The 26223-nt window shown below is 43.5% G+C and overlaps 1 protein-coding gene across 15 annotated transcripts in view; it reads left to right on the forward strand.

Annotated features, from left to right (window-relative positions):
- usp36 (ubiquitin specific peptidase 36) overlaps positions 1–20938 on the forward strand; it is a 36081-nt gene extending 15143 nt beyond the window's left edge. The window contains exons 5-22 of one of the 15 annotated variants that reach the window (XR_008137095.1): positions 2843–2945; positions 3096–3163; positions 3348–3418; positions 3758–3840; positions 3954–4065; positions 4303–4443; positions 4650–4750; positions 5142–5325; positions 6674–7045; positions 7359–7580; positions 12738–12865; positions 13196–13897; positions 15110–15300; positions 15887–16078; positions 16270–16385; positions 16739–19493; positions 19556–19617; positions 19680–20938. Coding sequence is in view for 6 of the 15 variants with exons in the window: in XM_052519637.1 (XP_052375597.1) it covers positions 2843–2945; positions 3096–3163; positions 3348–3418; positions 3758–3840; positions 3954–4065; positions 4303–4443; positions 4650–4750; positions 5142–5325; positions 6674–7045; positions 7359–7580; positions 12738–12865; positions 13196–13897; positions 15110–15300; positions 15887–16078; positions 16270–16385; positions 16739–16870 (2918 nt within the window). In the remaining 9 variants the exon portion in view is untranslated. Of the gene's footprint in view, positions 1–2842; positions 2946–3095; positions 3164–3347; positions 3419–3757; positions 3841–3953; positions 4066–4302; positions 4444–4649; positions 4751–5141; positions 5326–6673; positions 7046–7358; positions 7581–12737; positions 12866–13195; positions 13898–15109; positions 15301–15837; positions 16079–16269; positions 16386–16738 lie in introns of those variants that run through there. The other 14 variants (XR_008137097.1, XR_008137089.1, XR_008137090.1 and 11 more) reach the window with 14 other exon arrangements.
- The last annotated feature ends 5285 nt before the right edge of the window (positions 20939–26223 follow it).

Consider the following 26223-nt stretch of genomic DNA (forward strand, 5'->3'; position numbering starts at 1 on the left):
TATCCACAACAAGTACATTTGATGGAAACATCTTTGGTGAGAATGTGCATTTTGTTTTGTATGCAGATTTGTATTTTTGCGTAAGAATCTCACTAGTTGGATGGAAACCGAGCTCATGAAATGAGAACCAAAGAAATCTGATTTAGTATTGTGTACTGCATGTTTTTCACTTGTTATTTACCCGTACATCGATTATAATACATAATCGTTCCGTAGATGGTGCATTGTGCCAGAGAACACCCTGGAGACTCAGTAGCAGTATGCATAAGGTGATGACATAACGCTGGTTGGAAGAGTCACTGTGACTGCAGTGCCTTAGTGAGGCTGTGACTGTTATATAGAGAGGAGGGATGGTACAACCACCACACTGTTATATAGAGAGAGGGGAGGGATGGTACAACCACCACACTGTTATATAGAGGGGGGAGGGATCGTGAGTTCAGCCTGATCTGAAGCCACAAATGCTCGGATCACTGCTAATGTCAGTAATATAATCTATGCTTGGCACAGTAAATGACTGATCTTTTTTATTGGTTTAAGTTTGCGGAGACTTGGAGTGTGTTCTTCCGGCACCTTACTGTGGATACCTTATGGTGTGTGCAGTAGTAGAGTCCTCTAGTGAAGGGCTATTCTGCTCCTGGAAGGCAAAAACACCTCCGGTTTTTGTTCCTACCTGGTGTACCATTTCTGAATTCCTCCCATATTAGGAGAGGATGAAAACTCGGAAGTGTTTTGGCCCTCTTGGAGCGACATTGAACAGCCCTGCGATGGGCCTGTGTCAGAGAGGCGTTGTCCCCAGGGATCACCTTTCTCTTCTCCTTCTCTTGGTACTGTCCACCTCTTCTTACGTCCTGAATTTTACCTTCCCAATTGCTGCAATACCCTCTCCCCCATCCGGTGCTCTCTCTCTACGATGCCCTCTCTGTCTCCTTGTGACTGCGGGCTAGGAGTCGCAGGGTAGCAGCATTAGCACAAACTCACAGAAATGCTTACAATTGATCAACCGTCTGCTCTGCTGAGATGGTTGATTTTCCTTTAGCTTCCTCTGTCTCCTGGCTATAAGATTTTCAGACTTTCTCTCCCTCTCGCCAGCCAGCCTCTTGCTCTCCTCACACCCACCATTTCCTCCTTTTTACTCTTGTTTGTGGTGTCTCCTTCCCCCTCTATCTGTTAAGAGGAGACTGTAGACTGGTTCTCCCTCCTGTTAAAGGAAAAAAACACTAATTCCTTTAATATACTGTGTTAAATAACACTGAGAACAATTATTTGAACAACTGTTTCATTTTGTCGTTATAAGAAGGTTGGTAGCAACATGGAAAGTCCTTTTTGATATCTATTGCAGTTGAATACAAAATCCGCAATTCTCTCTATGGGCTAGCTAGCTAACAAACGTAGCTACACACAATATCAGCATGTCACGTAGCTAGTTAGCTGTAAAATCGCCTTAAACTCCATTATCTATTTAGGCGTCGACAATCTCACCATGTTCAACCTGCACATCAATGTGCCTCAGAGTGGAGTCTGACATTCGCAACGACATATATACTTTTAAGGAGATGGGAAATGTTGCTGAAGCATGTCAATGGGCCGCAAGGTGCATTCTGGGCTATTCTGGGACAAGCTGCGCTCTCCAAGGAGTGAAGGGGAGTCTATAGGGCGCAACCCAACATTAGTACAAATTTGTCAACAAGAACTACATTACAATTCTTTTCCTAGACGTAAGATTAACTTGCTATTTGTAATATTGTATAGCTTTTGAATCCTGGCGTTATGTAGTTTGGAGGAAAAAAAGGCACGTTCCTCGACATTTACACGACTTTGAGAAGGGATTGCGTGACGATTAGTTTAGCAACCACGTGACGCAGCATGACATCGTGAACATGTCTGCTGGGGTAATATATATTCCGTCTTTCATTGGATTCCTATCTCCTTTGTATAATATCTCTGACGCAGGCACCATGCACTCTGGACTAAAGAGGCAGACTATTATGACGTGCGCTAGATCCTACATGAAATGACACATTTCTCCAGGTAGGAATATCACACAAATATGATCAATGGCTCATTCCAGAGAAGACATCCTCCCGAGTTACGACATTGGCCAGTATTGAAATCTGACATGTTTGATAGACTGTTTCATCATCTAAAAGTCCTATTCCTTTTAACTTCCATTGTAGTGAGAGCTACGTAATCACAGTGCTACATTATACAGGCTGGATTTCTGCCTGCTTAAATCCCAATAACGCAGATACACATGAAATGACCAGGGGAATTGATAGAACATCACTCAGAGATGCATGAAAACAATAGAACATTTAAAATGGATGAACCGTTCCTTTAAGAGGAGACTAGCAGGTTGTGGAGTGTGTTTGGGTCTCTGTTTCTCTCTCCATTTAAAATGGATGAACCTTTCCTTTAAGTGGAGACTAGCAGGTTGTGGAGTGTGTTTGGGTCTCTGTTTCTCTCTCCATTTAAAATGGATGAACCTTTCCTTTAAGTGGAGACTAGCAGGTTGTGGAGTGTGTTTGGGTCTCTGTTTCTCCCTCCATTTAAAAAGATGATACCCATTTGAATGGCTTAATGCCACAGAGTGGTCTCATGCTGTAGGCCTGCTGATAATGGACAGGTCATTTCCCCCACTGAGGACAGTAATGTATTTTCACAGCACAGCCCATTAGTAACAAACAACGTCAAACCAACATCTGAGACAAAAACACAAGAGGAAGGTTGGGTTGGGCATGCTGGTATTGTGTGCTCTAGATAGTTTCCCATGAAGCCATAAGGGATGGAGTTGAGGCTTTTGGTATTAATCTAACAAGGGGTTTCTTTTTTGCTCTTGCAGAAATTGCCAGGCACTTTCGGTTCGGTAGCCAGGAAGACGCCCATGAATTCTTACGCTACACCATCGATGCCATGCAGAAAGCCTGTCTGAACAGCTACCCCAAGTAAGTTTGTCAAGTCATTGAGTGAAGGACATTAATTATACCTCACTGAAATGTGGATTGAATTGAATGTGGGTTTTCAGAAAGCCTCAATCTGTCATTTTTGGATGATTCTTTGTCTTTTTTTAATGTATTTCTCTCTCTGGGTCGTAGGTTAGACCGGACGACACAGGCCACCACATTGGTCCACCAGATATTTGGCGGTTACCTCAGGTCGCGAGGTACAGCTTTCAATCTACTGTATTGCACAGTTGGTCAATTCCATTTCAATTCAGGAACTGTAATTTGTACTTTCTGATCTGACTGGAATTCAAAATGAATTGATCCTGCAACATCGATAAACTACTTTTTAAGGCATATTGACAAATTGCCTTAGTGGATGAATTCTATATTTTTCTCTTTCAGTTAAGTGTTCCGTTTGCAAAAGTGTGTCTGACACGTACGACCCTTACTTGGACATCGCTGTGGAGATTCGAGTAAGTCTCTTGCTTACTTTAAAAGTATCTTCCTCCTGTCCTTGAATACTTCACAAGCACAGATCTAATCAATCAATCACATTTATTCAGATACCCAGCCTAAAACCCCAAAGAGCAAGCAATGCAGATGTAGAAGCACATTGGCTAGGAAAAACTCCCTAGGCAGAAACCTAGGAAGAATGGTACTTATAAATTCTTGTCAGATCGGTGGTCCTATTGATATAACCCTCGTACAGAATAAAGAGTTAATTGATGTGTGTTTGCTGTCCCAAAGTCATCAGCTGAATTCCTATTTGGTTTCATGCCTGTGTTGAGTGGTCTTCCGTCTGTCCTTTTCAGCAAGCAGCAAATATCGTCCGAGCCCTGGAGCTCTTTGTCAAGCCCGACGTGTTGAGTGGAGAGAACGCCTACATGTGTGCCAAGTAAGTTCTGAGTAATGATGATGTAACTTCTAACACACTGATATTGTAGATGTACACAAGGCCCACATTAGTGTTATAGACGTTTTCTAAACAACACACTTACACTTTATCAGGTGTAAGAAGAAAGTTCCGGCAACAAAGCGATTCACAGTCCACCGAACGTCCAATGTTCTGACCCTGTCTCTCAAGAGGTTTGCCAACTTCAGTGGAGGAAAAATCACCAAGGTAAACCTCTTGCAAAAAATAGTCATTACTCTGTTTAAAAATGCTGTTTCAGTGCAACAGTTCTCACCCTAACTGGGTCGTAGTCCGTAGGGCACCATTGCAAAACACTTTGCAATGAAACGCTTTTTTTTTTTTTTTTTTTTTTTGACAAATTCAGGAAGTTCCTCCTCATTTTTAAAAACATTTGCTCCCTACTGAACATGCCCCTGATGCTTATCTCGCCTGTGTTTTTGTTAGGACGTTGGCTACCCAGAGTTCCTGAACATCCGCCCCTACATGTCTCAGAGCACAGGGGACCCGGTCATGTATGGCCTCTATGCTGTCCTGGTGCATTCTGGGTACAGCTGTCATGCTGGCCACTACTACTGCTATGTCAAGGTAAGGACATTGATGGTAGGCCTGAGACGGAACATTTGAGAAGGATTTTGTTTGGAAGTCTGAAGGATAATTTATGTTTATATTTTCACTGTCACTGTTCTAACAGAACAGTATGTTTGTTATCCTGTTAATCTGTGTTTAGTCTCTACTGTGGCATGTCCCTTCACTTTATTTAGAAAAGCCCATTCATATTTCTGTTTTCCCAGGCCAGCAATGGGCAATGGTACCAGATGAATGACTCGATGGTCCATTCCAGTAACATCAAAGTAGTCTTGAATCAGCAAGCCTACGTTCTATTCTACCTGAGGTAAGACGTTAACAATATAGTTACCAGACCCGGGTCCAATACAGATGTCTGACAAGTTCAAATGCCTTTTACATTGAGGCCTTTTTCAAGTGAGCCCTGGAAGTGTTTAGCTTAAGAGTTTACTCTGTTACGTTTTACATGACATTTGAGTCATTTAGCAGACGCTCTTATCTAGAGCAACTTACAGTAGCTGGTCCCCCGTGGGAATCGAACCAACAACCCTGGTGTTGCAAGCGCCATAATCTACCAACTGTTAGAACTATTCCATTGGTTCCGTTCTACACGACAAGCTACATCAAGTATCTATTGCTGGTCTGATGGTTACTAGCGACTGATTGCAGTAGTAGCTAGGAACCATACACATTGACCACATCTGCTCTTTGCCCATTAGGATCCCAGAGACCAAGAAGAACGTGGATGGCCAGATCACCAAGCAGGGAATGGGGAAGAACGTAGCGACGTCAGAGCAGTTCAGGAAGACCAACCTCAACAGACCCCTGTCCTCTCCGCAGGTCACCAAGGTATGGGACAGGCTGGCAGAACGGTCCGTCATCAGAATGTTTGAAAGCAATACGGTATGAATAGACTTGCTGCCTTCGATGTGATACTTTTATTGTCCATTTGCATGGAAATCAATACAATACAGAACGGTTCAAATAAGGACACATGAACTATACTGTCCTTACACAATGTAATATACCACTGTTCAGTAGCCTGATGGCTGATGGCTGATGAGATGAAGCTGGCCTTACACTATAAGGCCAGATGAAGCTGGCCTTACACTATAATTGTGGTCCTTCTGTAGCTCAGTTGGTAGAGCATGGCGCTTGTAACGCCAGGGTAGTGGGTTCGATCCCCGGGACCACCCATACGTAGAATGTATGCACACATGACTGTAAGTCGCTTTGGATAAAAGCGTCTGCTAAATGGCATATATTATTATTATTATATTATAAGGCTTGGGGGCGTGTGGTATATGGCTAATATACCACGGCTAAGGGTTGTTCTTTATGCACAACGCACTGTGGAGTGCCTGGATACAGCCGTTAGCCGTGGTATATTCACCATATACCACAAACCCGAGGTGCCTTATTGTTATTGTAAACTGGTTACCAATGTAATTAGAACAGTAAAAAAATACAAGTTTTGTCATACCTGTGGTATACTGTCCGATATACCACGGCTGTCAGCCAATCGGCATTCAGGGTTCGTACCACCCAGTTAATAATATACATTATACCACTGTTCAGTAGCCCGATGGCTGATGAGATGTAATATACATTATACCACTGTTCAGTAGCCTGATGGCTGATGAGATATACATTATACCACTGTTCAGTAGCCTGATGGCTGATGAGATATACATTATACCACTGTTCAGTAGCCTGATGGCTGATGAGATATACATTATACCACTGTTCAGTAGCCTGATGGCTGATGAGATGTAATATACATTATACCACTGTTCAGTAGCCTGATGGCTGATGAGATGTAATATACATTATACCACTGTTCAGTAGCCTGATGGCTGATGAGATGTAATATACATTATACCACTGTTCAGTAGCCTGATGGCTGATGAGATGTAATATACATTATACCACTGTTCAGTAGCCTGATGGCTGATGAGATGTAATATACATTATACCACTGTTCAGTAGCCTGATGGCTGATGAGATGTAATATACATTATACCACTGTTCAGTAGCTTGATGTAAGCATGGTAAATAAGCATTTCACTAAGGTATATATACCTGTTTTGTTTGGTGTATGTGACAAATAAAATGTGATTTGATGGCTGATGAGATGAAGATGGCTCTACCTCTTTGTTCTGAACCTGGGGACTTTGTATCGCCTCCTGGATGTCTTGTATGGAGTGTTGTCCCAAGGCTTGGTCACTGAAACATGTCTCTTTCACTGCAGAAACTGGACCCTTTCCAGCTGCGTAAGATTCAGTCCGTAGAGGGCGGCCTGGGCATACCCGTGTCTAGGAACGGCGCCATCTCCCAGCAGCCCAACAAGATGTCTAACGGGACGTCGTCCTCCTCCCACGCACCCACCAGGATACCCAGTGGACCCATGCTGATCGAGGAGCCCTTCAAGAAGCTGAAGAAGCCCTGTCCTCCTCAGCAGCCCCAGGCGCGCAGCAGCACCCCCGCCCCCTCCAACGGTGTGGGCGGCAGGTCGGACGGCGGAGACCGGAGGCACGGGAACCAAGGGGCCAGGGGCCTGGCCGCATCTACCTCACTCAAGTCCCTGTCAGACTCCTCCTCGGCAGACACCTCCGACTCAAAGGTACAGCACTAGTTATAATATATTATGAATTTTATTGGACGGGCAGTCTGTCTACTATAACTGCACAAAATGTACCCTTATATAATTGCGGTCACATACAGGATGAAAATGTGCATATCTCAAACATGCACGTTGTCTTATTTACATGCGCTTACCTCACTCAGAATGTAATATATCCCTTTATTCTTTAGCCCAGTCATGTTAATGTTATACTGGATTTACCATACAGATATAAGATGGTCAGTTTGTCTGTGTGTCATTGGTTTCTGGTCACGTTATTCATCAGAACCAAATGCGTGCTATTGTCGTCCAGGATTCCATGGGTACCAAAAGTGCGCCGGTTGGTGGGACGTCCACCCCCCCTAGGAATGTCTCGAACGGCATGGCCTCCCCTGCCAAGAGTGTGGAGCGCGTGGGCACGGAGGGGCAGAAGACAGTCAAGCTAAAACCCCTGGCCCTCAACAACATCACATCTTCACCCACCGGCACCACATCTCCCCCACCCGCCAAGAAATTGGCCCTGTCGGCCAAGAAGGTGAGACTAGAGGCACCGTGAATGGCTCAGTAGCCGCTTACTGGTTGACCAGACTGCACGCGCGCAAGTTGATTTTATACACCGACACCTGATGCGATCAGGGTTGAAATAGCTAAACAAACTCTGAACCAATTATATTAATTTGGGTACTGTTTGAAAAGCATTCAACATTTATGGCAATTTAGCTATCTTGCTATTGCTAGCTAATTTGTCCTGGGATATGAATATTGGGTTGTTATTTTACCTGAAATGCACAAGGTCCTCTACTCCGACAATAATCCACCGATAAAACGGTAGACCAAATTAATTTCTAGTCATCTTTCCTTCCTTCAGGCTTCTTTTCCTTCTTTGGACTTTATATTGCGGTTGGTAACCAACTTTAAGCTGCATTACCACAACCAACTGGAGTGTGGACCTCAGTTAATCTTTCAGTCACCCATATGCTCCTAAAAACCAATGAGGAGATGGTAGAGGCAGGACTTGAAGTGCGTTGAGCGTCACAATTAGACCCAATTTCTATTTTAGCGCCTGGCTACGCAGACACTCGCGAGCGGTGTGGGTGCAATGATTGAATGCATGTGTACATTTATGCAACGCTCACACGTGAGACACGTCCAGTCTGGTCAGCATGTTAGCCACTACAGCGCTGTCTGGGCAAGCCAGTACTGACTACTGATAGAGAGGTTTCTGTCCGATTTTAAAACGAAGACACTGTCTCTGAATGTAAACGTCTTGTGGATAAATTTGCCAGTCTCAGATTGATTGTGGGTCTTTGTCGCAGGTGTAACAGTATGTTGCGTCTGTTTTTAAAGCTCTGGTGCAAGTAAGCACTGGCTCACACAGATGGCGCGACACTGGATAATAGGCTAGGCCTAATCATAGTTTAGTAGTCTTTATAGTTAGGGCCTTGTCTTTTGGTTAATCATGTCACGTAGTTCAACCTTTAAAGGTTTCATCAAACTGTATCAGTTTGTTTTTATGTCACATGGTCCAGCACCATCCTCAGACAATTGTCTACATTTTTTGTCTAATTCTAAGTTCTGGAAAATGCCTAAAATAAAGGTCAAAATCCAGGTCATGTGACATGGTCAACCAAAACACATGGCCCTATTTATAGTCTTATCAGCAATACAGCTACTTTCCCTGGGCTTTGCCTTGGAAGCATGTAGTGTCTTTGTTACCTGCTGCCTTCCTTCTCTTCACCCCTCTCCCTAACTCTTAAAAATAAGGTGTTTTCCTTATTATCCTATCAAATTGATTGTATGACAATTGTATCTATTGTAGTCTACTGTAAAGCTAGTACACGGTGTTCCTTTTCTCCTATCAAACCAAACAACTAGTCTACTGTCAGACGAGGGCTGGGCGATATGAATAAAATATCATATATTTTACAGTATTTTATGAATAATCGTTTTTAAATAATATATCTAAATATGCTTTGAGTAGTTCATGACCCTAGGGTAGCAACACAAATTATAAGTCATCTCAATTTCTCCAGTTATACCATTCAATCCAACTCCACACTGTGCCACGTAGCATGATATGGGCAAATAATATAGACCTAGTTAATTGGTGAACTGTTGGAATGAAAGTAGTTGGAATATAGTGGGGAGCACCTTGAATACGTTGTTTTGACACGACAATGAATGAATAAACCAGGGAGGAATTATTTACAGGGTAGGAACCAGTGTTGGTCAGTGTTTCCAGGTGACCCTAATTAGATGTCACATTACATGTTTTCTTACTTCATGTAGCCAGCTAGCTAACATGTTCATGCTTTGCCTATTCCTCTCTGATAAGCATGTTTGTGTAATGGTATCTTATCTAGGCATTCACCAGCACTGGCACTAGTCAGTATTAGCTAGCTTCATTTGCTAACTGTACTAACTAGCGATTTAGCATTAGCGGCTAACAAATTATTTTAGCAACACCTTGCTAAGAAAAGACAAACTAGCAGATATTAAGATACACAAACGAATAGTGTATAGAACGCTTGTGGACAGCAGTATGTTACCAACATTATATCCATCTAACCATGCAGAGTGAACAGCAAGGAAGTTCTTGTGCCTCTGGTCGAGCAACTGCTGTCTTTGAGTGATGAGACAGGGCTTGGTGTGGTTGGCTGCATGCATCAGTCTGAGCATCGAGAGGGGGGGGGTCAAATCATGCATTGTCACATGCGCTGAATAGTACAGGGAAATGTTTACTTACAAGCCCTTCACCAACAATGCAGTTAAGATTGTTTTAAATATCTACTAAATAAACTGAAGTAATCAATAAATATAAACATGAAAAAAAGAAAGTGGAAAAAACAAATAATTAAAGAGTAACAATAAAATGACAGTTAAGAGGCTATATACAGGGGGTAACGTACAATGTCAATTTGGGGGGGGGGTTAGTTGAGGTAATAAAGGTAATATGTAGGTAGAGGTAAAGTGACTATTCCCAGGGTCCTTAGCTTAGTGGTGAGCTTTGAGGGCACCATGGTGTTGTAGTCAATGAATAGCATTCTCACGTAGGTGTTCCTTTTGTCCAGGTGGAAAAGGGCAGTGTGGAATGCAATAGATTGTGTAATCTCTGGCTCTGTTGGGGCGGTATGCAAATTGTAGTGGGTCTAGGATTTCTGGGATAATGGTGTTGATGTGAGCTGTTACCAGCCTTTCAAATCACTTCATGGCTACAGATGTGAGTGCTACGGATCGGTTGTCATTTAGGCAAGTTACCTTGGTGTTCTTGGGCACAGGGACTATGGTGACCTGCTTGAAACATGCAGGTATTGCAGACTCGGTCATGGACAGGTTGAACGTGTCAGTGAAGCTACTTGCCTGGTGGTTAGCACATACTCGGAGTACACGTCCTAGTAATCTGTCTGGCCTTGTGAATGTTGACCTGCTTAAAGGTCTTACTCACATCGACTGCGGCGAGCGTGATCATACAGTTGTCCGGAACAGCTGGTGCTCTCATGCATGAGTCAGTGTTGCTTGTCTCGAGGTGTTCGTAGAAGTAATTTAGCTTGTTTGGTAGGCTTGTGTCACTGGGCAGCTCGTGGCTGTGCTTCCCTTTGCAGTCCATAATAGTTTGCAAGCCCTGCCACATCCGATGGGTCTCGGAGCCGGTGTAGTTGGAGTCAATCTTAGTCTGGCATTGATGCCTGTTTGATGGTTCGTCGGAGGGCATAGCAGTATTTCTTATAAGATTCCGGGTTAGAGTCCCGCTTCTTGAAAGCAGGATCTCTACCCTTTAGCTCAGTGCGGTGTTGCCTGTAATCCTTGGCTTCTGGTTGGGGTATTTATGTACAGTCGCTGTGGGCACGACATCATCGATGCACTTGTTGGTGATGCAGGTGACTGAGGTGTACTCCAATGCCATGGAAAGAATCCCGGAACATATTCCAGTCTGCTAGCAAAAAAGTCCTGTTGCTTAGCATCTGTGTCATCTGACAACTTCCGTATTGAGCGAGTCGCAGGTACATCCTGCTTTAGTTTTTGCTTGTAAGCAGGAATTGGGAGGATAGAGTTTTGGTCAGATTTGCCAAATGGAGGGAGAGGAAGAGCTTTGTATATGTCTCTGTGTGTGGAGTAAAGGTGGTCTGTAAGTCTATATAGTTTTTCTCTGGTTGCACATATAACATGATGGTAGAAAATGCGGTAAATCGGATTTAAGTTTCCCTACATTAAAGTCCCCGGGCCACTAGGAGTACCGCCTCAATGAGGATTTTCTTGTTTGCTTATGGCCTTATACAGTTTGTTGAGTGCGGTCTTAGTGCCAGCATCTGTTTGTGGTGGTAAATAGACAGCAATGAAAAATATAGGTGAACTCTCTTGGTAGATAGTGTGGTCTACAGTTTAGCATGAGATACTCCACCTCAGTCGAGCAAAACATTGAGTCTTCATCAATATTAGATTCCGTGCACCAGCTGTTATTGCCAAATAGACACAGACGTCCACCACTTGTCTTAACGGAGGCAGCTGTTCTATCTTGCCGATGCACGGAAAACCCAGCCAGCTCCATGTAAGGTTGTATTCGGCGCATGTGACTAATAAAATTTGATTTGTTACCATTTCATTGTTCATCCACAACTCAGTGAAACATAAGATATTACAGTTTAATCTCCCGTTGGTAGGATAGTCTTGATCGGAATTAATCCAGTTTATTATCCAATGAGTGCACGTTGGAAAACAGGACTGATGGTAGAGGCGGGTTACTCACTTGTCGGATTCAAGGCACCCAGACCTATGACCCCTATCTCTGTCTCTTCTTGATGCAACTGACGTGGATTTGGGCCTTGTTGGGTGTAAATCCTTCGCATCCGCCTAGTTAAAGAAAGAAAGCTTTGTCCAGTACGAGGTGACTAATCACTGTTCTGTTATCCAGAAGCTTTTTTCGGGCCATACGAGACGGTGGCAGAAACATTGTATACAAAATATGTTAAAAAAATAACGCAAATTGGTTTGGAGCCTGTAAAATGGCAGCCATCTCTCACCATTTTTATTATTAAGCTCAAGTAGCAAAAGGAGTCAACTATAAAAACTGACATTTTACGTGCTGGAGTTGAGTACCACATTTTTAACAAACCAAACATGGACATGGTTATAGAAGGTAAAGTAAAAACTCAAACTGCTCCGTGCATCAATACCGGTGTGTATTGCCCTATGCAAGACTAGTACACCATCTGTGTTCTTATTCTCTTGTCTAACCAACCACATACTCCAGTACAGGTCTCTCCAACCTTGTTCTTGGAGAGATACTGTCCTGTAGGTTTTCACTCAACCCTAATCTATCACACCTGATTCTAATAATGAGCTTGTTGATAAACTGAATCAGGTAATTAACAACTGGGGTTAAATTGAAAACCTGGAGTGAGAAGGTACAGGACAGTATCTCTCCAGGAAGGGTTAGACAGCCCTGTATTAGTAGTCGCCTCTTTTTACAATGTTTTGTCTTTTTGTTTCAGTTCCAATTATTTTCTTGTAACCATTTCTAACTCTTCTCTGCCATACCATCCTCTCCTGTTTTTCTCTCTCCCTTGTTCATTTGTTCTTCCATCCGTCTTTACAATGATTCCTTCCTCCTTATTTGATCATCCCTCCTTTTTTGTCACGTTCATGGCAATTTTCTTTTAGACCACCAAGTTTTTATTTTTGTCGATAACTGCAGGCCAGTCGCAGCCGGAGTCCGAGCAGCACTGAGGCTCAACACCCCCACCTGCCACGCCATCCGTCCAGTGACCGCACGCATCCTGCTCAACTTAACCTCACCTTCACCTCACCCACTCACAGTCACAGGTACGAACCGCACCACGCCCTCCCCCTCAACGACCGTTCACAGCATTGTGTCCAGTTAGGCACAAAACAGGAGAACTATTTGAACCCGAGTAAAACAGGGTGGTACTATCTGAATTTGTCCAATTTAGAAACACTGCATTCTGTTTCCCTTTCAAAGCAGTTTGTTACGGTATGCTCTACTGAACATCACCCAGTTCTCACTGGTTTACCGTCCCATTGGTCAACTTTTGAAGCAACACATAAGACTATACGTTGTGTTCAGTATTTTTCTGGATGGTTTGAATTTCTCCTATTTTGTTCTTGAACATTTTCTTCTCGTTCCCCTCTCAGGGTTGGTCCATTCCATTCACCCAAACTGCAATCTCCACCTGCAGCCCACCATGTCCACTCAGGCATCCCATCTAAGCATCAGAGTCCCCAGAAATCAAACTCCACCCTCTCTCCAAAACCCAATGGGCTTCAGACCCACCTTCCAAAGAGCCCTAAACCTACCGAGACCCCCAGTCTGTCAGAGCCTGGCCCAAGCAGTTCCGCCGCCACCTTAAAGAAGAAAAATAAGAAACGGCGTCACTCTGAGATGGAAGGCGGAGAGCGAGAGCCAGCACTGGCCTCCGTCATCCCAGACATCCCCGCTGAGCCCAAACTGATCGAACAGGCCAGTGAGAGGAAGAGGCGGAAAAGGAGAAAGAAGAGGAAGAGGGAGGAAGAGGATGGAGATGCAGCCGTGAACCACAGGGAAAGGGTTCAGTCTCATCTGGAGGCTTCACCGCCGGCACAAGAGGAGGACTGGTGTCAGGGAGGATCATGGAGACTCAGCCCCCCTGACCAAAGAGCCCTGGAACAACCAAAGCTGCCCCATCCCCAGCCTAAGAGTAAGCTCCAGTTGGTTCCAGTGGTTCTCCAGTGTGATGCGAATCAAGGAGAGCAGAGTATGGACACTGCGACGATGATGAAGAGGAGGAGGAGGAGGAAGAAAAGGAGATTGGAGGAGGGACCGGAGGAAGCAACATTAACACGTTCTGTTTCAGAAAGGTCACTTTGAAATGTTATTGTGATATTCTAGCTAGAAAACGTAGATGCATTAGAGTACTATTACTTGTCTGTCTGGTCATGTAGCTTTAGACCTACAGCAGTAATAAACATTTCAGTTAAAAGGTCCAACGCATCAAAAAGTTAATAAAACATACAGTACCAGTCAAAAGTTTGGACACCTACTCATTCAAGGGTTTTTCTTTATTTTTACTATTTTCTACATTGTAGAATAATAGTGAAGACATCAAAACTATAAAATAACACATATGGAATCATGTACTAACCCAACGTTTTTTTAACAAATCTAAATATATTTGTGGTTCTTCAAATTAGCCATCCATTGTTGTGTTTCTTGGCTTAAGCAAGTCTCTTCTTATTATTGGTGCCTCTGAACAGATGTTGAGATGTGTCTGTTACTTGAACTCTGTGAAGCATTTATTTGGGCTGCAATTTCTGAGGCTGGTAACTCTAATGAACTTATCCTCTGCAGCAGAGGTAAGTCTGGGTCTTCCTTTCCTGTGGCGGTCCTCATGAGAGCCAGTTTCATCATAGTGGTTTTTGAGACTACACTTTAAGAAACTCTAAACGTTCTGGACATGTTCCTGATTGACTGACCTTCATGTCTTAAAGTAATGATGGACTGTTTCTCTTTGCTTATTTGAGCTGTTCTTGCCATAATATGGACATGGTCTTTTACCAAACAGGGCTATCTTCTGTATGCCACATGTCACAACACAACTGATTGGCTCAAACACATCGAGGAAAGATATTCCACAAATGTAACTTTTAACAAGGCACACCTGTTAATTGGAATACATTCCAGGGGACTACCTCATAAAGCTGGTTGAGAGAATGCCAAGAGTATGCAAAGCTGTCATCAAGGCAACGGGTGGCTACTTTGAAGAATGTCATATCCCCGCCCCAAAAATATTTAACTCTTTTTTGGGGGGGAGGGGTTACAACATGATTCCATATTTGTTGTTTCATAGTTTTAATGTATTCACTATTTTACAATGTAGAAATAAAGAGAATCCATGGAGTGAGTAGGTGTCCAAACTTTTGACTGGTACTATATATATATATATATCTATCTTAAGGCTGTGATGCCAAGATATTAGCTTACATGGGAGATATAGAAAATACAACCGAATGGTTAGTTTCTTTGCACATTGACACGTTAAAAATAGAAATCTATATTTTTTTTGTGCACAGTTCTGGGACGAAGGACAAGGTTGTTGAAAACGGCGCTAGGGGTTCTACTGCCCCAAAGAAGTTAAAGAAGCGCAGGCTAAAAGAAGAGGTGAAACATTGGGAGGAAAGCAGACGTTGTTGCTCCGGCGACCAGAGGAGCGACACTGACGCAGCGGAGGCCCTTCCCAAGAGGGGCACCGTGGAGAGCACCGGTAGACCCACACACCACACACTGCTGCACTGACTTAAGTCAACAGTCCAGTCTTACCCATAGGCTCTGTCCTAGTTTTGCATTATGTAAATTATGTATACATTTTTATATTTCCCAGGGCTCAAATTTTGGTTTTATTTTGGTTCTTTTTGTTGCATCTGCAAATGTTCTGTTTTTTTTCTGGATTAAAAAAGGGTCAGGTGGCGTGTCAATGAGCGCGGTCGGCCCCGCCCTCCTGGCTTTGTAGCTGGAAAAAAAAACGTTCCGCCGGTTTCCTGCAATTCTACATATTTTTCCATAGAGCTGAGAAATTGTTTTAGTTTTAAAGAAGTTTCCTGTGATTCCATGCATTTTGTCATGGTTACTGCTGTTCTTTTGCTCAAACATAATACACAATGCTGCTAAATTAATTGTTTTGGGAATTTTAATTTCTTCCTGACTGTCACTGTTTATTTTGGTGCTTGTTAATTCTCAAATATTATATTATATAAAACTACATGTCCATTGTCTTTACTAGCTACTTTATTTCTGGTTTTAGTTGTCCCTGGTTGTGAATGTTTCACCTCACTCACCCCCCCCCACCATAGCTGGAGTGATCGTGTGGGACAGCCAGGTTAAGGATGGCTACAAGCGCTCCAAGGCCCCCGCTGCAGAAGCAGTAGAGGGTGGTCCTGGGGATGTCCCCCACCCAGCCCCCATGGTCTGGGATGGCAAGAGGAGTGGTGGAGTGGTTGAGGAGCTCCTGAAGAACTCTTTGGACAAAGCCTATGGAACCCAAGGTGAGATCTAGAACATAAGACATTCTCAAGGTTGCACTTTACCTCCAGTGGAGTCAAGAAATTGTAATAAAAAGTTGTCGCAAAGTTATTTATGTAGCTAGCTAAGTCTCTCTGGGAGACTAATGGCAGAAGCAGCTCATACCGCTGTTGTGCGTAGCGCTGTAATGACTGATTGCGGTGGGTGTGTCCAGTCCTCAGCTGGGAGGGAGAGGCATCTGCCATCAGTAGGGATGCCATTGACGACACCCGCGATGCCAGAACCGACATGGTGATTGACGAGTGGGATGAGGACTTTGACAGTGGAAAGGTGAGAGGGCACCCACAGACACACAAGCCCGTGGAAAGCTGTTTTCACATAGTGATTGTTTCAACATAAGACATTATGTTAAAGGGATACTTTAGTTGTATCTTGTTTTTGACTTACCTAGGGTTCTGTTTAAATTTTTATCCCTGATATTTAGCAACATCCTGAATCTCCTGGCCTTCCACTAGAGTCCTAGTGGAAACTGAATGCACCAGTTAGCTCTGCATCTAAAGCATGTGTGAAGGGCTCCTTCTGGCTTAACTATTCCTAGAACCTTCCCTGCGCCGCTAACTGGTTCCGGCACGTTTTACCTCTGTTACCTCTGGTCTGATTATTTCTTATGTGTGTATGAACAGGTGAAGAAAATGAAAAAGTACAAGCGAGAGAAGAGGAGGAGCGGCAATATCTTCCAGAAGATCCAGGACCGGCGGAGCATGTGGTCGGTCACACCCGGCGCCAAGAAGACCGGCTTTGGATACCGTCACTGAGAGCCAACCAGAATGGATGTTTGGATACAGTCACTGAGAGCCAACCAGAATGGATGTTTGGATACCGTCACTGAGAGCCAACCAGAATGGATGTTTGAATACAGTCACTGAGAGCCAGAATGGATGTTTGGATACAGTCACTGAGAGCCAACCAGAATGGATGTTTGGATACAGTCACTGAGAGCCAGAATGGATGTTTGGATACAGTCACTGAGAGCCAGAATGGATGTTTGGATACAGTCACTGAGAGCCAACCAGAATGGATGTTTGGATACAGTCACTGAGAGCCAACCAGAATGGATGTTTGGATACAGTCACTGAGAGCCAACCAGAATGGATGTTTGGATACAGTCACTGAGAGCCAACCAGAATGGATGTTTGGATACCGTCACTGAGAGCCAACCAGAATGGATGTTTGGATACAGTCACTGAGAGCCAGAATGGATGTTTGGATACAGTCACTGAGAGCCAGAATGGATGTTTGGATACAGTCACTGAGAGCCAGAATGGATGTTTGGATACAGTCACTGAGAGCCAACCAGAATGGATGTTTGGATACCGTCACTGAGAGCCAACCAGAATGGATGTTTGGCCACATACAGTACAACCGAACTGGAGTGACGACACGTGACACCACTGTAACAATGTGAATCTTTTTTTAATTGCTTGGCGGTTCCATACCCTGATACCCTGCAATACGAGAGACCATGGCCAGTTGACAGAACAACACATCTTTGATCTGTGCTGGTCTCTTCACTATAGAACTTACCGCAAGTCTTCCTTTGATGACCGAGTCTGGTGAGCTGACCAACATGGGCTGTGATGTTACCACCATCAGCCAGGGTTCAGCAACAGGGTTCAGCAACAGGGTTCAGCAACAATGAGTTGACCATTGCTTCTACACCGTTGTCTCAGATGGATGTGGAAATATTGTTCAGTCAATGGTGCTCAAGCTGCTCATGAATATGATGAGCTTCCATCTGTGGTAATAACATGACACTATGTTATGTTAGGAATTCAGAACAAGTCATGTCAGGAATTGTCATATTTGTACATTTGACATGGTTGGGCTACTCTAGGAGACGGTTCTGGGGTTTTCTAGCCAGTATCAAAGGATGTGGCATGCACCATATAGCATTTATCTGTGTGAAAGGCTGAGGTGAGAGATTTTGTATGATGTATGCTAGATAACCCTTACCCATCAGCTAAATGTATTGAAACCTATGAGGGAGACACTTGGGTTGTGTTCAGGTGGGCGAAACGTGCAGAACTTTGAATTATAGTAATGTATAGAGATGAAATTATTTCCTATAGAAAATCATTGTGTTCTACTCAATCTATTTCTCTGAACATTCTAAAATGTTGCAACCAGTGATTTAGTGTAAAAAAAAAATTAAAACATTGGTTGGTTGGTTGGTAAACGTTGATCGCCGCTGTTGCTGAGTAAAGCAACACTCCCTATACGTTCAATGCATTTTCCCACAAATGGTGGGTAAACGCTCGGGCAAAATACAAAAACATGCATAAATGACATTTCCGTGCGTTTACCCTCTACTACACCACTGGTTACAACCGCTGTGCTGACTGGGCGATCTGCAGGACAGTGGGCCAATAGAGGTGAATACTGTTCTCCTGACTCATGGCCTATTCTGTATGTGAAGACATGTGGTGACCATCTCGCGCTGATCACCATCAGCACAATCACCAAGTCACCTTTAAAAGATCCCAAACATGAACAGGACTGCAGAGGGTGAATCATAACTGATATGCTTTAATCCCATCCTCTCTTTTAGTTTGGGAATGATTGATACTTTTATGCTTTTATGGTTTCTTATTCTGTGTGATTTCTTTGCCACAATGCCTTCTTGGTATGTTCTACATGACCTGATAAAACTGACCCACTGTGGCTGCTGCTGACACATTTACATATTCTGATTATACTCTTATTCTACAAGCATGAATTTGGAGGGGGAACAGTCACATGCCTGTCCCACGCAGACAAACGGCCTCCATCTTTAGTTGAATCTGATTGATTATTGTGTGCGTGATGGTGGTATTTGAAGTTTCCTATATCAGAATATTCAGTTCTGCTTCCCTAACAGATTGTTTTTGGTTCCTTTCCTGAGTGAATTGGACAGTTCTGAAGATGATGTCATTTGCTAGATGTGTCAGAATAGAAAATGTCATGGTCGATTAACACCAAGTGATGCTGGAATATGAATTGCCCCGACATCAGCTAATTGCAAAGTTCATAGGCGGATGTCTCTACCCCCAGGTCAAGTTGGGGACTGTAGCGATAACGTCAAGGCTTTGCCTGTTTGTAACACCACATAATCCACCTTTTAATGGATTAGGCATATCATTGTTTCATCTGCTTTCTAATCCATTTGCTCTCCTTTCTGGTAAATAGTCCCATTCTGTTTTGCAAAAGAGGGTATGAGTGATTCTGGGGTGGGTGGGTTGAATTGGGAACTTTTTTCATCCCTAGACATCTACAGTAGGTCATGAGTGGAGCTAATTGTTCATCTCTTCTGCGTGTCATTCTCAATGTCAAGTCCTTGGTCCCTGGTCTCTAACTAAAAGCTGTGTTGGTGACCATCATTTAGTAATGCTCCATCACCAGGTCCCTGGTCTCTAACTAAAAGTTGTGTTGGTGACCATCGTTTAGTAATGCTCCATCACCAGGTCCCTGGTCTCTAACTAAAAGTTGTGTTGGTGACCATCATTTAGTAATGCTCCATCACCAGGTCCCTGGTCTCTAACTAAAAGTTGTGTTGGTGACCATCGTTTAGTAATGCTCCATCACCAGGTCCCTGGTCTCTAACTAAAAGTTGTTGGTGACCATCATTTAGTAATGCTCCATCTCCAGTGAATTTCAGCTTGGTTGTGCATCATGTGTTTTCTGAATTAATTTTGGGCCTCAATATGAACCAAACAGTTATTTCTTTGTGTGTTCTATCCCAGATAAAGAGTTGCATGTAGGCTGGTCCCAGATCTGTTTGTGTGGTTTGGCCAACACCTATGGCCATTGTAAATGTTGGAAATGCAGCACAGACCTCTGGGGCCAGGCTAGATTATGTACGTTGCCCCAGGCATTGTTAGTTTGAAGTTGATGTATATGCTATTAGTACATGATCATTGTCCCAATCTGTACTCTCTCTATGCAAATCACCCACAGACAGTCCAATTAACTGGTCATCTGGAACCTGATGTACCCAGCCATCCCCCAACCTTACAACCCTCATGTTCAACCAACCTTCTAGCCAAGTCCACATTTTATTACACACCACCCCCATTTTATCCTGTTTTCTACCAGTATATTTGGGGGTGAAAACATGGGATCTTCCACTTTATCTGGGCACTGATTTTGATAAATAGATGATAAATGCTAGTCATTAAACAAAGCGCTTGGCCAGTGTAGAATGTACAGTCCGCCTGGTGTTTCCCAAGCTTTCCCCGTCATCCCTGCGTAGACTTAGCCTTTACAAACCATCCTGGTCTGATCGGCTACACGGAAACAGAATGCAAGCTTGTGAGATCAGGATGATTCGTACGAGTCTAGTGTAGTTCTAGCCACCCATTGACTTTCATTCTAGAGATGTCAGCTTAAACAGTATAGTTAATGGATAATGTTAAATCATTTAAATAAACTTTTCACAAATCTTTCATGTGTTATAAAAAATACAGATAAAATCTGTATTTGGATTGGTGGGGGATTGTGAGACTTTAAATAATTTCTTGCAGATGGATGTTCATATGTGTGTGTTTCATACGAAGGCACCTTGTTACTGTAGTGTCATACAGTACGAGAGCGGTGTCATCACCAGTTCCATTCAATGTGTTTTAATGTTGACTGTGAAATGAGCTTTAGGACATGTTCGATTCTCAAGGAAACTGACACGAGGACATTATACTGGTGTGACTGATCCACGTCATATTTGCATCGATGGTTCTATATTTTGCACCGCCTTTTCAGACCAAGGAGAGACCTTTCATAATGAAAAGTGACTCTTACCAAAATGGATCATGTAATTAGCTATACAGGTGCAATAAAGTTGTGACTTTGAATAGGGGTCTGGTCTTGCTTCTTTGTTAGTAGAACATATGAATATATTCTACTAACCATCAAAAGCCTGAATGGGATATCAGACTGCATTTGACTTGTTATATGGCCTCCTACAGTGCATTTGGAAAGTATTCAGACCCCTTCACTTTTTCCACATTTTGTTACGTTACAGCCTTATTCTAAAATGAATTATATTAATTTCCCTCAATCTACACACAGGTTTAGACACCTTTTATCAAAAATATGTTTTATATATATATATATTTTTTAATGAAAATAAGTATTCAGACCCTTTGCTATGAGACTTAAAATTAAACTTGGGTGCATCCTGTTTCCATTGATCATCCTTGGATGTTTCTACAACTTGATTGGAGTCCACCTGTGGTAAATTCAATTGATTGGACATGATTTGGATAGGTACACATCTGTCTATATAAGGTCCTACAGTTGACAGTGCATGTCAGAGCAAAAACCAAGCCATGTGGTCAAAGGAATTGTCAGTAGAGCTCCGAGACAGAATTGTGTCGAGGCATAGATCTGGGGAAGGGTACCAAAACATTTATGCAGCATTGAAGGTCTCAAAAAACAGTGGCCTTCTTAAATGAAAGAAGTTTGGAACCACCAAGGCTACCTATCGGGGGAGAAGGACCTTGGTCAGGGAGGTGACCAAGAGGCCGATGGTCACTGACAGAGTTCCTCTGTGGAGTTGGAAGATCCTTCCAGAAGGACACCCATCTCTGCAGCACTCCATCAATCAGGCTGCTATGGTAGAGTAGCCAGACGGAAGCCACTTCTCAGTAAAAGGAAAATGACAGCTCGCTTGGCGTTTGCCGAAAGGCACCTAAAGGACTCTGACCATGAGAAACCAGAATCTCTGCTCTGATGAAACCAAGACTGAACTCTTTGGCCTGAATGCCAAGTGTCACATCTGGAGGAAACCAGGTACCGCTCATCACCTGGCTAATACCATCCCTACAGTGAAGCATGGTGGTGGCAGCATCATGCTGTGAGGATGTTTTTCAGCGACAGGAACTGGGAGACTAGTCAGGATTGAGGGAAAGATGAACGGAGTACAGAGAGATAATTGATGAAATCCTCCTCTAGAGCACTCAGGACCTCAGACTGGGGCAAAGGTTCATCTTCCAACAGGACAACCATAAGCACACAGCCAAGACAACGCAGGAGTGGCTTCAGGACAAGTCTCAATGTCCTTGAGTGGCCCACCAGAGCCCGGATTTGAACCTGATTGAACATCTCTGCAAAGACCTGAAAATAGCTGTGCAGCAATGCTCCCCATCTAGCCTGACCCAGCTTGAGAGGATATCCAGAGAAGAATGTGAGAAAGTCCCCAAATACAGGTGTGCCAAGCTTGTAGCGTCATACCCAAGAAGAATCGAGGCTGTAATCGCTGCATATCTACAGAGTACAGGGTCTGAATACTTACTGAAATGTGATATTTCCTTTTTTTTCTCCCCTATTTATAAGTTAGCGAAAATGTTGAAATTCTTGTTTTTGCTTTGTCATTGTGGGGTATTGTGTGTAGATTAGGGGGGGGGGGCATTTAATCAATTTTAGAACAAGGCTGTAACAACAAAATGTGGAAAAGGTCGTGGTCTGAATACTTCCGAATGGACTGTCATTTTACAGTGTCATAAAAGTCTGAATATTAACATCGGATCTCATATATTTAACTAAATAATGAATGCACCGGCATCATGCAGGTGCAACGAAACATTTATTTCTGAGCCAATTGTGCTCGTTCTTCACAATAGTAAACATGTAAATGAGTAAAAGGCATAGTATATAGTATCTGACATTAAGTTATAGCGCGTGACATCATCTCTGAAAGGAGGGGCCATGATCGTGCGGTTTCTCTCTGGGTGGATTGATGTTCTCAAAGCTCTGCCTGCATACCTAGCTACTCTACATAACTTACAACCGATTCACTTTCAGCAGGAATAGAAGAAATATGAAAACACGCGTTCTCATCAGTTGGGGACTTTAGGGAGGGATACATCCAGGCAGACTGACAACCGGACACGCGTGGGCGGTCGTATTGGAGATATCGGCTGCAGCAGAGGGAGCGCAAGACGCTGAAGCCTACAGCAGCATCAGTATGGATGGGGAGAATTATGGTAGGTTGTTTATCTTTCCGTCACTTCATATAGATAACGCATACTCACGCGTGTAAACACCTGTCTACAGTAAACATGATCGTTAATTCAGTGGTTTAAAGCGTTCGCTTCTAGGCTTACCAAAAGCCGTGATCTGCGCGTGATGATGAACACACAAGTGGAATAGATTCATGTCACGCTACATACAGTTCCGATGTGTCAAGTTCAAGATTGGCGGAAGTTGTTTAGGTTTCGGCTACCTGATGAACAGCACAGGTCGTCTGGTCGGAATTCATGGGCTATAAAAAGACATGCTGAATTATTGAACATCACGGTGGTGAAGCTTTGCGCCAGGGATGAAGATGGGAAATGTTCCATAGGGAACCATATACATGTGTATCTATATCGGTACATAAAGCAGGGCTCCTTTGATTTCAATGGGACTCCCAGGGACTCCATTTTTTTATATATATGAAAGCATTGTTTTTATAGAAAAACTGAATGAATACGAATAAATATGCTAAAGGTTTGTCAGATTCTTCGTTAAATGGCATCAATACATAGATGCATTCAGAAAGTATTCAGACCCCTTCACCTTTTCCTCATGTTACGTTACAGCCTTATTCTAAAATGTGTTAAATAAAAAGTGTCTTCATTAACCTACACACAATACCCCATAATCACAAAGTGAAACGTTTTTTTAAAATTGTGGCGAATTTATAAAAAATACAAAACATAAATGCCTTATTTACATAAGTATTCAGACCCGTTGCTATGAGACTTGAAATTGAGCTCAGGTGCACCCTGTTTCCATTGATAATCCTTGAGATGTTTCTACAACTTGATTGTGGTCCACTTGAGGTATATTCAATTGATTGGACATCTGTCTATATAAGGTCCCACAGTTGACAGTACATGTCAGTGCACGAACCAAGCCATGAGGTTGAAGGAAATGTCCGTAGAGCTCCTAGACAGGATTGTGTCGAGGCACAGATCTGGGGGAAGGGTACCAAAAAATGTCTGCAGCATTGAAGGTCCCCAAGAACACAGTGGCTTCCATCATTCTTAAATGGAAGAAGTTTGGAACCACCAAGACTCTTCCTAGAGCTGGCTGCCCGGCCAAACTGAGCAATAAGGGGAGAAGGGCCTTGGTCAGGGAGGTGACCAAGAACCAGATGGTCACTCTGATAGAGTTCCTGTGTGGAGATGGGAGAATCTTCCAGAAGAACAACCATTTCTGTTGCACTGCACCCAACAGGCCTTTATTTTAGGGTGGTCAGACGGAAGCCACTCCTCAGTAAAGGAATATGCCTAAAGGCACTCTGGATCTAGGAATATGCCCAAAGGCACCTAAAGGCACTCTGGATCTGCAGAGAAGAATGGGAGAAACTCCCCAAATACAGGTGTGACAAGGTAATAGTTCATAACCAAGAAGACTCAAGGCTGTAATCGCTGCTAAAGGTGCTTGAACAAAGTACTGAGTAAAGGGGTCTGAACGTGTGTATATGTAATATTTTATTTTTAAAACGTTTGCAAAAATGTCTAAACCCATTTTTGCTTTGTCATTATGCGGTATTGTGTGTAGATTCATGAGATAAAAACTACCTATTTAATCAATTTTAGAATAAGGCAGTAAAGTAACAAAATGTTGAGAAAGTCAAGAGGTCTGAATACTTTCTGAATGCACTGTATAGGCTGTGTGTTGCTTCAGTCCAGCCATATACTAGTCAGGTGATGCATGCACCAGATAAACAAGCCCCAGTGTAAACTGATCTCTTTACAGCAAGTTAAATGCTATGCATGAGATCTGACACTTCAGGAGAGTCATCCTTGATGATGTCATTCCTTGACTCCATGGGGTCGTCATCATGCTCCTGATTATGGAGACTTGATTATGTCAATGATTTATTAGTTAGCTTGCTGATTTCCTAATGCATCTGAAAATAGAAGCTGGTAGCTGCAATGGCCTCATTGCAAGATATCATTTGCTGTTTTTGTCTCATTGGGAGTGGTATGTTGGCTGTTTCTGTCTCAGTGGGAGTGGTGTGTTTGACAGTTTCTGTCTCAGTGGGAGTGGTGTGTTGGCTGTAGAGGACTGTTTCTGTCTCAGTGGGAGTGGTGTGTTGGCTGTTACTGTCTCAGTGGGAGTGGTGTGTTGGCTGTAGAGGACTGTTTCTGTCTCAGTGGGAGTGGTGTGTTGGCTGTAGTTGACTGTTACTGTCTCAGTGGGAGTGGTGTGTTGGCTGTAGAGGACTGTTTCTGTCTCAGTGGGAGTGGTGTGTTGGCTGTAGAGGACTGTTACTGTCTCAGTGGGAGTGGTGTGTTGGCTGTAGAGGACTGTTACTGTCTCAGTGGGAGTGGTGTGTTGGCTGTAGAGGACTGTTACTGTCTCAGTGGGAGTGGTGTGTTGGCTGTAGAGGACTGTTACTGTCTCAGTGGGAGTGGTGTGTTGGCTGTAGAGGACTGTTACTGTCTCAGTGGGAGTGGTGTGTTGGCTGTAGAGGACTGTTACTGTCTCAGTGGGAGTGGTGTGTTGGCTGTAGAGGACTGTTACTGTCTCAGTGGGAGTGGTGTGTTGGCTGTAGAGGACTGTTACTGTCTCAGTGGGAGTGGTGTGTTGGCTGTAGAGGACTGTTACTGTCTCAGTGGGAGTGGTGTGTTGGCTGTAGAGGACTGTTACTGTCTCAGTGGGAGTGGTGTGTTGGCTGTAGAGGACTGTTACTGTCTCAGTGGGAGTGGTGTGTTGGCTGTAGAGGACTGTTACTGTCTCAGTGGGAGTGGTGTGTTGGCTGTAGAGGACTGTTACTGTCTCAGTGGGAGTGGTGTGTTGGCTGTAGAGGACTGTTACTGTCTCAGTGGGAGTGGTGTGTTGGCTGTAGAGGACTGTTACTGTCTCAGTGGGAGTGGTGTGTTGGCTGTAGAGGACTGTTACTGTCTCAGTGGGAGTGGTGTGTTGGCTGTAGAGGACTGTTACTGTCTCAGTGGGAGTTGTGTATTGGCTGTAGAGGACTGTTACTGTCTCAGTGGGAGTGGTGTGTTGGCTGTAGAGGACTGTTACTGTCTCAGTGGGAGTGGTGTGTTGGCTGTTTCTGTCCACGTATTAGTTTAATAGACCTGAGAGACAGGGGATGTTCAGGGTCCTCCCACTACGCTACCATCAGTCACTTATCTGA

This window comes from Oncorhynchus keta, chromosome 5, assembly GCF_023373465.1.
Source record: "Oncorhynchus keta strain PuntledgeMale-10-30-2019 chromosome 5, Oket_V2, whole genome shotgun sequence".
NCBI classification, from domain to species: domain Eukaryota; kingdom Metazoa; phylum Chordata; class Actinopteri; order Salmoniformes; family Salmonidae; genus Oncorhynchus; species Oncorhynchus keta.